Genomic DNA, 13,752 nt, shown 5'->3' on the forward strand with positions numbered 1-13,752 from the left:
GTTCAAAGGGCCAACTAGAAACTACGAGCAAAAGGGGGCTATGAGCTGCATAAAGAAACCTAGCCAAGAACAGCCATTGTGCTAAACTTCAAGCAGTACCTTTGATAACCAGACCAAAGGAGAAAAAAAAAATCATGAACATCTCCAGGCAGAGTGTGAGGGAGAAAGAAACCTTAAAATATTTAGTTTGCTAAAACTGCTGTGCCCACCGAGGAATCTAGGACGCATTTTCTCTCTAAAAATATGCCATTCTGAGGAACCCACTTGTACAAGAAAATACAAGTGAACTTCAGAAGCAATGACAGCTGCTGAATTATACATCAAGCATTAAAACCAATTTCAGGAACAAGCCATATTATACCATGCAGACTTATTTCGACTCATGAATTTTTTTTGCCTCCTTTACTAGTTTCAGATATTTTCTAATCAACTTGTTCAGAGATGCTATTATACATCTCTGGAGCAGGTGCAACTCGAACCCAAGCAGACTAATCTTGAATGTTAATAATCTTCTTCTCTATCCCTAAAGAAACTTCAAAAATAACTTGTTTTAAACAGATTAAAGGTTAATTTATTGCAAGTGTTTCATTGGTCTGTGACAATTTTATATTTAACAACTTTCATACTCCATTTTAGTTAAATAAATAAACTCCTATCTCTGAAGTTTCTTTTGTAAACTTGCACTCAACTGATTAGAATTCATAACAAACCTCACATGATACTAATAACTACAAATGAATACTAAAGTTTCAAAGGTCAATGCAGACCGCTAGCTAACTCACTCAAGTGGCTCACTCAATCCTTAACAAGCTACTCCGTCAATACAAACAAGCTTTCCCATTCTCAGCAACCATTTTTGGCATCTACAATTGCAACCTCACATAAGTCTCCTTGATTTTGAGATGATACTTCTAATTATACTGCAATCATCATTACTTCCTAACAGCACGGCATGGGCACTTATGATTCCAGGTTCAAAGTGCTAGGGCAATTGGGATGAATCACTGCCGACATATCCTAGGTTCACAGCCCATCAAAAAAAATCCATGAAAAGCACAGACCAGGAATTGGACCTAGAAATGTAGCAGCTTGCAGACTTCCAAAACCATACCAGAAAGATTTGAAGTGCCAACCAAGGATCAGTTGCACAGCACAACCTAACACATTCGTACATGCTATTCCTTGCATGTAAAACCATTCTCTTGGAAGGAATGATTGCAGGATGTCAAAGTGATTCCCAGTCCGTATAGCATTAAAACATATCAGCACTGTAATGAAGTAAATGAAAAACATTTTTGTTGTCCCACTCTCCTAACATTAAAGCAGCTCGAAGTATCCTCAACACTACAATTAAATTGTTGGCCTAGGGTATGAGTGCTCTTTTCACTGTAGTAGAGTTTGAACGCAACTGCACAGAAAAAACACATGCTACTACTGAACCAGCGAGAAGTAACACACTAACAAACTTCAGAAATCTTCTTGCTTCCCTAACTCCACCTTTCTAAACAAAAACATCCTTCCTGGCCAAATCAAGGCAAAGCAATTTCAACTTTGAGCAGCAAAACCATACCAAGTCCTAACCCATACTCTACCTACTCAGGTACTTCAACAACAAAGTCTTCAACAGAAGTTTTACTTACTGATTCAGCCCCATCATCTTCCTTGTCTTCTACAATAAAGAAACAAAAACAATTGCTTTTGAACAGTTACTGTTTAAGATTTTTAAGAATAGTAACATTAACTTTGTTCTGAATTGTTACAGAAGTCTTAAATAAATGACAACACTGCTTTCACTGGATGATATGCACATTTTCTAATTTGCACTGTCTTCCAATAACTTGCAATGTTTCAGTCACCCTAAATAATGGATTAGAAGCAGAACCATTCTTCCTCCCTATATTTACATTTGGACAGGTCTTCCATGTTTTTGTAAAATGATTTTTTTTCCTTCAGCATACTGCATTCTAATGTATAGCATGACAGAGCCCCATCTTCAGCCATCACCAACATAAAGAGCATTGCAGTTCCCAACTCATTTGTTCATCAACTCTATTCAATAGCTCAAACCTGGCCTCAAACTTGCATGCACTCATCTCATTTATAAACAGTACAAAATGTCCAAGTAAATAACAGTGTTCAGTACCAGCATCAGAATCTTCACCATCATCTGTTTTAGCTTGTTTGTTTTCAGGATCTTCCGTGCTACTTGTTGACTGTTTCCTCTTCCTACCTGGACCACCTATAACCTTCTTCCTCTGATATAAAGCAAAAACAATTGGCAATCACGTTTCAAGAACTTAAAACGTTTACCTTTGAATATCAGTTAATTATATTCAGATATTATAGCACATGTATTTTGAAATAAACAAATTTAACAATCCTAAAGCAGCTGCAAATGCATGGAGGGCATTCCCGAACAATGCAATTTATTGGAAAAGCATACCATAGCCGATCTTCCTTCCTGGAAGGGTTTTTTCTATGGCTTAGTACACATTTCATACCTCTTAATCACCCGACCAAGAAAGCCCTCAAATATCCCAGTATGAGAGATTGGCTCTCCACTTAAATAGCAGTTGCAGTACAGTGAATCAGTCTCGACAAAGTGCAATCCCTGCCCTAACAGATCCTCAAATCAATACCCAGTAATGCTCGTACACGACCATCACACATCAACTTGGCTCACATGGACCAGAGACGCAAGCTTTTGAGGAAGGGGTGTGGGCATGAGTACAGGAAGAAAAGACAGACATTCGGAGTCTTACATCAAGCCGTAACAATCAAGTATTTCACACAATGAATTACCTTAAAGACAGTCCTACCTCACTACACTACCTTAAAAAATCACTCAGATGTCCAAAAACCTACTTCTTCCTAAGATTCTCAGTAAGGCAGCTGGTTAAAAATGTGAATATTATGCTTAATGGCAAGCTATTGAGCAAAGGGAACACCTCATTTCTGGATAATAAAAAAGGGAGATGGACATTCCACTGCAAAGAAATATCCTGTAACTTGGCCATTTTGATCTTTCATTGATCATACCCACTGGCTACTGATTAAAATAAAGTGCATTGTTTAAAAAAGGTACTTACGCCTCTGTTTCGATTCTTGTCTCTCCTTCTCAGTCTGCCACCAAACGCTCTTGCCGAGCCCTGAGCTCGGAACAGGTCCATGGGGATAATGTTTGGGGAGAAGAGTGAAGGGAGATTTCTGGTGGAGGAGGCAGCATTGAAGCCTCTGCCTCCCATTGGCTCATTCCAGTGTCCAGACATCCGCCTGGAACCTCCAGGCTGCATGTAGGGGTCATTCCAGTTTGCTCTCTTATTTGGAGCCCAGTCTCTAGACCAATTCTGACCCCGTTGACTACTATATGCTCTGTTGTGGTACTGATCTCTGCGAGTCCCGTAGGAGTTGTCGTAGTGGTCATAGTGACCTCCATAGGAATCGTTATAATTAGGTCCAGAATCACCGTAACCATAGCCGTAGCCAGATCTGTACGGATCATGGTCATTCATTGAAGACCTGGAGTCATAGGACTCATAAGGTGCAAACCTGAAAGAGTTGCAGAGCAAGCAAGGAATCTAATCAGTAGCTGGAAAGGACGATGGCAAAAGCCTGCCACTCAACTGATAGCAGACTAAAAACTAAACAGGATATTTCAGGTAATCATGGCGTCTGAGGTTTTACTTCTACATCTGTAAACAATGTCTAAATTACTAAATAAAGCAGCAAAAGGTGGCTTACTGAAACCAAAAAGACAAATACACGTGTAAGTAATGGGGTGACCAGCCTGCAATCGCTCAATATCCAACTTTCCTTCATAGAAATTGGAAAACAATTCATTTGGCCAACAGCAATCTTTGGAGACAAATGGTTCACGTCAACTGTCCAATGTTCTATTCTCCACCCCAACCCCCATCACAAATGTTCATTTGCTGGATGCCATCCTCAAAAACTTAACCTAATTGCTGGAAAGAAGGGAGATTTTACAAAACAATTACAGCATTCTATAATCTGCACATCATGAAGCATACATTTTAATGCAAACAGTAATTTGACACATTCATAGTTGGAATACCCCGTATGATAAATAAAACAATTATGCCAACAATCCTAGTGGCCTTAAATTAAGACTAAGTCTTGCATCTGGCTAATCTGGCATAGAATACCACACAAAACATTAGCTATAATTTTGTTTTAAACAATGAATTGTTAGTTAAAGCCTTAAGCATTCAATTCATGCTTAATTGAGTTAATTTAAAAGTTATGTTTTAATTTCGATAAGGGTTAAAATAATGAATAAAATCAGGGTTTCTCACCATAGTGAAGAAAAGCGCGAATGTTTCTTTGGGGTTAGGCGAGGGTGGAGGGAGGAAAGAAGAAATGTGTGCCAGCCTATTTAAATTTGAAGTGTCACATCAGTCCCAAGTGCCAATTTCTTCATTTTATGTGTGCAGCATTTTACCATTTAGTGACCTTCCAGAAGATACCTGTTGTGTTGGCCTGAAGTTTTATCACACTCTAACTGAGAGAGCATGTCCAGACGTTGGTTGATCTTAGCGATGATGGAATCTGTGTTAGTGTTTTTAGGAGCATCCCAAGCTTTATTGCCAGAGTTATAGCCATAATTTCCTGAATAATTTTCTGAATTATCTTGGTTGTAATTGTAATCATAGCCATCATACCCTAACAGAAACAAAACAAAAGATCAGACATTCAGATTAGGAAAAAATTGAAATATCAAGTCAGAAGAACAGACTTTCAACCAAAGCCTGTACCACTATTCAATAAGGTCATAACTAATGCGCACAGACTTTATTTACCCACCAATCATATGCCTCAAAACAACACTAATCCCTTTTGAAGATTAGTGGTCCCAATATTCACAGCTTCGAAGGTGAAAACAGTTCTAGATTTATTTGCTTCCCAACTTTACTCAGAAATGGCCTAGATCTCATTTTAAGACTGTGTTCTAATTTATTCTGGATTCGGAGGAAATGTCAGACAGAGCACAGAAACAGGCCCTTTGCTCCACCATATCTACAAAGAACTCATTACACTAATTCAATTTACCTGTACTTGGGCCATAGCTTACTATACCCTGCCATTTTAAGTGTCCACCCAGATGCGGCTTGGGTGAAAAACGTTCGCCTTGGATCCCCTCAATAGCACTTACGCTCTCTGGTCTTAGACAACGTCCACTTATCCCAACAAATTGCTTTGTCATAAACAGAATATTCTTCAAATACCTAATTGTACAGGCATTCAAATCCATGTTATGCTATAAGCACCTTAACTCTGACAAATTAGGATCATAAAACCTGAGAGTTCAATATACAGTTGTATCAGTTAATTTTAAATCACCTCTGACCTGAGAAATGTTTTCGAAGAAAACGGATTTACAAGTCATCACACTCCTTTATGTAATTCCATTTTGGAGCACCAGCTAATTTATTTCCAACCTTCAAACAGTGGCAAGTTTAGATAAAAAGGCAAACTTAGCAATGAAATACCTAAGCAGGCAATGGGTTTGGGATGGGAATGCCATTCTCATTTCATTGCAGTATTGTTGAATATGTCAATCACAAGCAGATACTAAAATCTGACCACCAATCTCACAAAATTATCCAAAAAGTTTAAGTCTCTCAGTAGCAAAACAAATATGCCTTCCTCAAGTTCTCACGAGGGCAACTTTGTCAAGTGCAATATAAAATCTTGAGTATCACTGTGCATTAGTTTTTTGTACTACGCCATTGTACACTGGACAACTAGCCTCAAGAGACCAGACAATTAAAATGAAGGAAAACAGATGTCATTCTTGTAAGTGTGCTTAACCCTACCTATTTCCAAATGTCATTTTAGCACGTCTGATACAATGGAGTTGTTTGCTAGGCCATTTCAGAGGGCAGTTAAGAATCAACTAAACCAGATAAGGGTGGTAGATTTCCTACCTTAAAAGGACAGCAAGCTAAATAGCTTTTTACAATAATCCAGAAATATCAGTATTATAGATTATTAGCACTTTATTTCAAATTTAATTAAATGAATTTAAATACCCATAGCTACGACTGTATAATTTGATAGATCGTTCGTCCAGGTTCCAGAATTACTCATCTCATAAATAACCAATAACATAGCTTACTACTTAATTTATGTCCAATATAACAAATTTGGGCATCAACATTAATTGATTCCGACACATGCCCTCCTATTCAACCCATTATTCCTTACACAGTGAAAGTCCATAACATATTTCAAATAAACTGAATTTGCAAAGCAGAGTTCCGATGAATACTAGAAAGATGTTTTATTTAATGTTAATTTTAAAATAAGAGAAATCAGACTTTTTTCTTAAGATGGCCCAGTTGGAACTGTTACACTTTGTGAACCCCTATGTCCACGTTATAACAGACTTCCACTGTACATTTTAAAGAGCAATTCCTGACCCTATTAGCCTACAATGTCTTCCCACTTCTGGAACTTTAGTGATAAAGTGAAAGCAAATCACCTTGACCATCGTCTCCTCCCGCATTCCAAGCATCATCCTCTCCGTACTCTAAGGAAAACAGAATCAGACACTAATCATCAACTCAACTGATACTTCAATGATTTCACAAAAATGCACTTCATTGTTATTTGTAAGGAAGTAAAAGCCAGAAGATCCTGGCATAATTTGTTACAATGGCAATGATGAGGTAATTCAGCTCAACATAACTAAGAAGTTAAATTGTGCACAATAAGTTAGAAAATAAACAATTCTTGCAGGTGACCCAAGGCTGACTTCTGTCAATATTCTAATCTCTTCGACTGAAGGAACTCATGCAAGCCAAATGAATACTGACAGGTGATTTGAAGCTGAAGAGATGAATTTAATAAACAGATTCATACTGTAGGGAATCTAATCTAATTTGGTGTAATATTCACCATATTCATTATATAGCTACAGATTCAACACAGCAGGAGTTGTAAACCTAATGGATTCCACCACTGCCCCTCTGCCCCAATATCCACTTTCCCAAACCAGAAATTTTACCACTTGTGCAGTACAAAGGATATACCTATTCAACCTCTCAAAATGCAAGGATTACCACATCACTGGTAAACTGATGCATTAAACACTAAAGCGAAACACATTCTGGGAGAAGGTTTAAAACTCAACATCCACAATTATTAGAAGTCATTCAGACCAAGAAACTGCAGCTGCAGGACATGTTGAAAAATAGATTATATAACCCTAACTCACCTCGAGGTAGGCATCAATTTAGCACAGAACTGTTTTAGGTTAAGGAAAGATGGAAATGAGAAGGGAAACCTTAACAATTAAAGACATTACAGAAGAATAAGCATGCAGCAATAAATCAAATGACTGTAGAGAGATATAAAACATGCAAGAATCAACTTGTTTTGTGAATTTATTGGGAGAAAAAAAATGGAAGACCATAACAGTTTCTCGCAAGCAAATGTATCTTATTTAGTCTTGTCAACACATTCCAACTACATTCAACATTAGAACAGGTTATGATGTAATTAAATAAAAACAAACAGATACATAGTTTCAATCTGAATAGCCCATTATAAGATACTACTAGCACCTATACTCCCTATCATATAAAGGAGTATATTTTTATCACACACTAACTTTAAAAAGAAAATTGAATAGATGTTTCAGTGCTACCTAATTGCAACTTACGAACAATGCATGATAATTACCCCAATGTGGAGGCATTAAGGCATATGCTTGGCAACATCCTATATATCTCAGCCAACAACAAACTTCAGAGGATTTTGCCACAGGCAAGTAGACAAATGATAGCATGTTACATCATTCCAATCCGTGCAAACTTTGTAACAAAATTCAGCCAGTATAAACGAGAAATGTTGTAATGACATTAAAAGAACAAAGTTTTGTACAGGATTACTTTTATGAAATCTCAAGAGATATAAGCAAGTACACGATTAATAACAGCATATCAGCTAAATGTGTTTCTCAAATATGCAACATATAGCACAGAAAACAAAGGACTACAGTGTATGATTTTAACAACTTCATTTTATTATCTGGAAATGACAATAAAAGAATTAGTAATGATCAATATGTTGGGACTTTTTCCAGTCATAGGAATATAGTAAAATAAGTGCTGGCGCAGCCAGTGATGACATGTCTAGAAGGCATTGGAGAGCTGCCTTCTTGAAAATCCACTATATATTTGCTGCAGGAGGACTCGCATTGCCATTGGAAAGGGAATGCCAGGAGTTTGACTCAAACACAGAAGTATCATCAACAGACTTCCAAGTCACTCACCACTCGAACTTGAAGGAGCACTTGCAGATGGTCATGCTCCCACGTATCTGCTGCCCTGGTCCTTCTTGATGGAAGTGGTTGCAGGTTTGAAACATGTTGTCGAAGGAGCCTTGGTAAATTTCTCCACTGCATCTTGTAGGTGGTACATACTGCTGCTACTGAGTGTCAGTGATGCAGAAGTGAATTTTTTTCTAGGTGGTGCCAATTAAGGAGGCTGCATGATCATGGTTGGTGTTAAGGTTTGTTGTTGTCAACATTGCACTCAATCAGGCTATTGGAGAGCATTTTATCATACTCCTTGTAGACGACAGGCAGGTTTGAGTCAGGGAGAGTTGCCATCATTCATGACACTGCAAGATTCCTGACCTCTTGTCCTCACTGTATTTGTATGGCTCACCCATTTCAATTTCTCGTCAATGATAACCCTTTAATGTTGATAGTGGAGAATTCAGTGATGACAATGGTTAAGGGGTGATGGTTTGATTCTCTCTCATTGGAGAAGGTCATTGCCTGATGTTTGGGTTTCTTACCACTTGTCAGCTTAAGCCTAGATATTATCCAAGTCTTAATGCATTTAGATATTTCAGAATCGGAGTCATTTTGAATGGCATTAAACACAGCACAATCGTTAGTGAAAATCCCCACTTATGACCTCATGATGGAAGAAAGGTAAATGATGAAACAAGATGAAGATGTTTGGGCAGAGGACAATATGCAGAAGAACTCCTGGAAATGTGCTCTGGAACAGAGATGACTGACCTCCAACAACCACAACTATATATTCCTTTATGCCAGACAGGATTCCAGAGTTTAATTCCTTTCACCAATTTCTGCAGACTCCAATTTTACTTGGGTTGCTCAATGCCATACTGTCAAATGCAGCCTTGACTGAAAGGCAGTTATACTTTCCTCACACCTGAATCACTCTTCTGTCCATGTTTGAACCAACACTGTAATGAGGTCAGAAGCTGAATGACACTGGCAGAATTCAAAATGGGAATCACTGCAAATACTATTGGTAATAAAGTGGTGCTTGATAGCCTGGATGATCACAGATTTGAGCGCCCAGAAGGACATTTGGTCCAATCTTTTCCACATAACCCTGCACATCATTTCTATCCAAAGAACCAGCCGATGCTTCCCTAATGCCTCGACTGAACCTGCCTCCGTCGCATTTTCAGCAATCAATCCATTCCCTCCCTGCTACTCACCTGGTGACAAGTTTTGTTTTCACTGGAACAGCTTAGCTACAGGTGCAGACATTTCTGGAACATCTTCAGTACTTCAACTGGACATTGTCAGAGATTACAGACTTCGCAGTATCCAGTGACTCCAACCATTACATCAAAAGAACCAAATTGGCTGAAGACTGGCATGTGACCCTGGGGCATGCAGAGATGGTTCATCCAATCGCTGCTTCTGGCTGACATTTACTGCACATGCTTCAGCCTTAGCTGAAGACAAGGATGTCTGTGGAAGTTTCTTTTGTCACTGAGTTGTTCAACGTCTATTATCATTCATGACTGGATGCAACAGGACTGCAGAGTTTAGATCTAATCTTTTGGATGCAGAATTACTTAGTTCCATCACTTGTTGCTTGTGCTGTTTGACACACAGGTAGCACTGTTAGGTAACTTCACCAAGTTGACCTCATTGTTAGATATGCCCGGTGTGGCTTCTCACATGCCCTCCTGCACTCTTCACTGAACATGGTTCACCCCCCTGGCTTGACGGTGATCGTAGAGTAGGGATATGAGGTTGCAAATTTTGACAGTGTTCAGTTCTGCTATTGTTAGCCCACTGTGCTTCAGAGATGGCCAGTCTCAAGTTGTTGTTCAAAGTCTGTCCAATTTAACATAGTTATTGTGTCCACACAACACAGTGTAAGGAATTATCAATGTAAGGGCGAGACTGGGTCTCTACAAGGATTGTGCAGTGGTCACTTATGAACAGATGTATCTGCAGGCAGACTGGCAAGGATTAGGTCAAGTATGGTATTTCTTGTTACTTGATGACACCGATGAAACTTCCTCCTGATTGTAGACCACTGTGACACTACCTCCGCTGGGTTTGTCATGCTAGTAGATGGTGTCTGAGATAATGTCTGTAAGGTACAATCCTGAGTATGACTATGTCAGATTGCTTCTTGAATGGTCTGAGACAGTTCTCCCAATTCTGGCACTGGCCCACACATGTTGATAAGGGCAACTTTACATGGTTTCAAAAGGTCTGTGTTTGCCATTGTCATTTCCAGTGCTGAAGTGCAGGTGGCCCATCCGATTTTATTTTTTTTCTGAGACTTTGTAGAGATGGTTGCAACTGAACAGCTTGCTCGGCCATTTCGGAGGGCAGTTAAGTGTTTGCCATGTTGGTGTGCACCTGAAGTCACTTGTAGGTAAGACCAGGCAAGGATAACATTTCTCTTTAAAGGATGTTAGTGAACCAACTGGCTTTATTCGACAACACAGATATTACTAGACTCAACAACAAACTTAGTGTATCTGCCATGGTGGGCAACACAGACCATCGCCTCCACCTCAGTACAGCCAATATTACAAAGCAGTGGTAATACTCAATGTTATAGTGACAGAATATAACCACATATAATCTATAATCTAAGATGCACCTGTGGCAAATATTACCTTAGAAGTCATATGTACATTGCACTGCCTAGCACATGATATGCCTCCAGTTCAAGACAGAAACGGCAATACACTAATTTGGCCCTCTATTTTCATTCTCCTGGGTAACAAGAGTCTGGAGACAGTTAGGGTGAAGGGCAAGGCTGGTCAGTGTAGAGAAATTGAGGTTTTGGTCAAGAAAGAGGAAGCATGTGTCACATTTGGACAGCAGAAATTGATTAAACCCTGAGAAGAGTTTAAAGGCAGTAGGAGTACATTTAAGCGGGAAATCAGGAGTGCAAAAAGAGGGAATGAGAAAGCTTTGGCAAATACGGTTAAGGAGAATCCAACGGGATTCTACAAATACATTTAGGACAAAAGTACAACTAGGGAGAGAATAGGGCCCCTTAAAGATCAGCAAGGCCGCCTATGTGTGGGGCCACAGAGATTGAGAAGATACTAAACAAGTATATTGCATCAATGTTTACTCTGGAGAAGGATATGGAAGGTATAGAACATGGGGAAATAAACACCAACATCTTGAAAATAGTTCATGTCGGTGGCGGTGCTGGATAGCTTAATAGGCATTAAGGTAGGTAAATCCCCAGGATGTGATGAGGCGTACCCTAGAGCTCTGAGGGAAGCTAGGGAAGTGAAATATTTGTATCATCGATAGCCACAGATGAGGTGCTGGAAGACTGGCGGTTGGCTAATGTGGTGTCACTATTTAAGAAAGGCGGTAAGGAAAAGTCAGTGAACTACAGACCAGTGAGCCTGACATTGGCGGTGGACGGAATCCTGAGGGACAGGATTAAATGCATTTGGAAAGGTAAATACCGATTAAGGATAGAAGAAAGTAAGGACTGCAGATGCTGGAGATCAGAGCTGAAAATGTGTTGCTGGAAAAGCGCAGCAGGTCAGGAAGCATCAAAGGAGCAGGAGAATCGACGTTTTGGGCATGAGCCCTTCTTCAGGAATGAAGGGCTCATGCCCGAAACGTCGATTCTCCTGCTCCTTGGATGCTGCCTGACCTGCTGCGCTTTTCCAGCAACACATTTTCAGCACCGATTAAGGACAGTCAACATGGCTTTGTGCATGAGAAATCATGATTCACTAACTTGACTGAGTTTTTTGAATTAGTAATGCAGAGGATTGATAAGGACAGAGTGGCGAGTGTGATGTATATGGACTTCAGTAAAGCGTTTGACAAAGGTTCCTCATGGTAGACTGGGTAGCAAAGTTAGATCACATGAAATACAGGGAGAATTAACCATTTGGATACCGAACTTGCTCCAAGGTAAAAGACAGAGGGTGGGAGTGGAGGGTTGCCTTTCAGACAGGAACCTGTGCACAAGGATTGGTGAGGGATCCAATGTTTTTCATCATTTATATAAATGATTTGGATGTGAACAAAGGAGGTATGATTAGCAGATTACACCAAAATTGGAGACGTAGTAGTGAAGTGCGCCATTGGGCTGAGGAGTGCCAGATGGAATTTAATTTAGATAAATTCAAGGTGCTTCATTTTGGAAAGGCAAATCAGAGCAGACTTACACACTTAATGATAAGGTCCTGGGGAGTGTTGCTGAACAAAGAGACCTTGGAGTGCAAGTTTACAGTCCCTTGAAAGTGGAGTCGCAGGTAGGACAGTGAGGGCAGCATTTGGTATGCTCACCTTTATTGGTCAGCATATGAAGTATAAGAGTTGGAAGGTCATGGTGTGGCTGTACAGGCCATTAGTTCAGCCATTTTTGGAATACTACATGCAATTCTGGTCCCTCTGCCACAGAAAGGATGCTGTAAAACTTGAGAGAGTTCAGAAAAGATTTTCAAGGATGTTGTCATGGTTGGAGGATTTGAGCTAAAGGGACCGGCTGGGTCTATTTCCCTGGACATGGTTTATAAGTGACCTAATCGAAGTTTATAAAATGAGGCATGGATAGGGTAAATAGACAGGGTCTTTTCCACACTGTGGGTGAGTCCAAAACTAGAGGGCGTAGGTTTACGGTGAGAGAGGAAGCATTTAAAAGGGGAACTTAATGAGCTGCCAGAGGAATTGGTGGAGGCTAGTACAATTACAACATTTAAAAGGCACCTGAATTGATACATAAATAGGAAGGTTTAAAGAAGGCGATAGGCCAATGCTGGCAAATGGGGCGAGACGTATTTAGGGTATCTGGTCAGCTTGCACAAGTTGGACTGAAGGGTCTGTTTCCGTGCTGTACATCTCTTTGACTCCGTGAGTGAACTCACGTGAAATCAAGCCCTCATGTTGGCCAACATTACGTAACAACAACCATTAATACAAGGCACTCGGATGCTATTTTTAAATTCATTCCCAAGGCAGATCTTAAAATAATCCGAACTAGAAGATCACATCCAATTCTGTATTCACCAAGGCAACTCCATTGAGTGTTACACAAGTTTCATTTGTGTTACAGTTCATTACAACAGGAAGCAATCACTAAGTTTTTGCAGACAACACATCCAATTGAACAAAAACAGTCTGAAAGACAATCCACATCAACCAATTACCTAATCACTATACCCAAAATATCTCTGCTCATAACGTCTTATCGGAGAGATGATGAATGGCAAGAATTAGTGACCAATTACTACAATAACATTGCAGTAATTTGGCACCAATATTCCGATTTATACCTTCCACAGTACAGCTACCTATGAAGTAAAACTGCAAAAGAGGGAAGCATTATGAAAGAATAATTGGGTGGGGGAGAACAGAAAGAGGGATGGAGAGAGCGTGGTGAGATGGGTGGAGAGACACAGAGGGTGGTGGGGTGCAGAGGGGTGGGGAGCGTGCGAGAGAAGGGT

At 39.8% G+C, this 13,752-nt stretch overlaps 1 protein-coding gene across 2 annotated transcripts in view; it reads right to left on the bottom strand.

The window, feature by feature from the left end:
• Window positions 1–13,752, bottom strand: part of LOC122552188 (A-kinase anchor protein 8-like) — a 33,604-nt gene that overhangs the window by 17,491 nt on the left and 2,361 nt on the right. Inside the window, exons 2-6 of one of the 2 annotated variants that reach the window (XM_043694783.1) lie at window positions 6,506–6,553; window positions 4,488–4,683; window positions 3,090–3,549; window positions 2,144–2,255; window positions 1,641–1,669 (exon numbers count right to left, since the gene is read on the bottom strand). In XM_043694783.1, the coding sequence (XP_043550718.1) occupies window positions 1,641–1,669; window positions 2,144–2,255; window positions 3,090–3,549; window positions 4,488–4,683; window positions 6,506–6,553 (845 nt within the window). Of the gene's footprint in view, window positions 1–1,640; window positions 1,670–2,143; window positions 2,256–3,089; window positions 3,550–4,316; window positions 4,684–6,505; window positions 6,554–13,752 lie in introns of those variants that run through there. The other variant, XM_043694784.1, reaches the window with a different exon arrangement.

Source organism: Chiloscyllium plagiosum, chromosome 8, assembly GCF_004010195.1.
Source record: "Chiloscyllium plagiosum isolate BGI_BamShark_2017 chromosome 8, ASM401019v2, whole genome shotgun sequence".
Taxonomy (NCBI): domain Eukaryota; kingdom Metazoa; phylum Chordata; class Chondrichthyes; order Orectolobiformes; family Hemiscylliidae; genus Chiloscyllium; species Chiloscyllium plagiosum.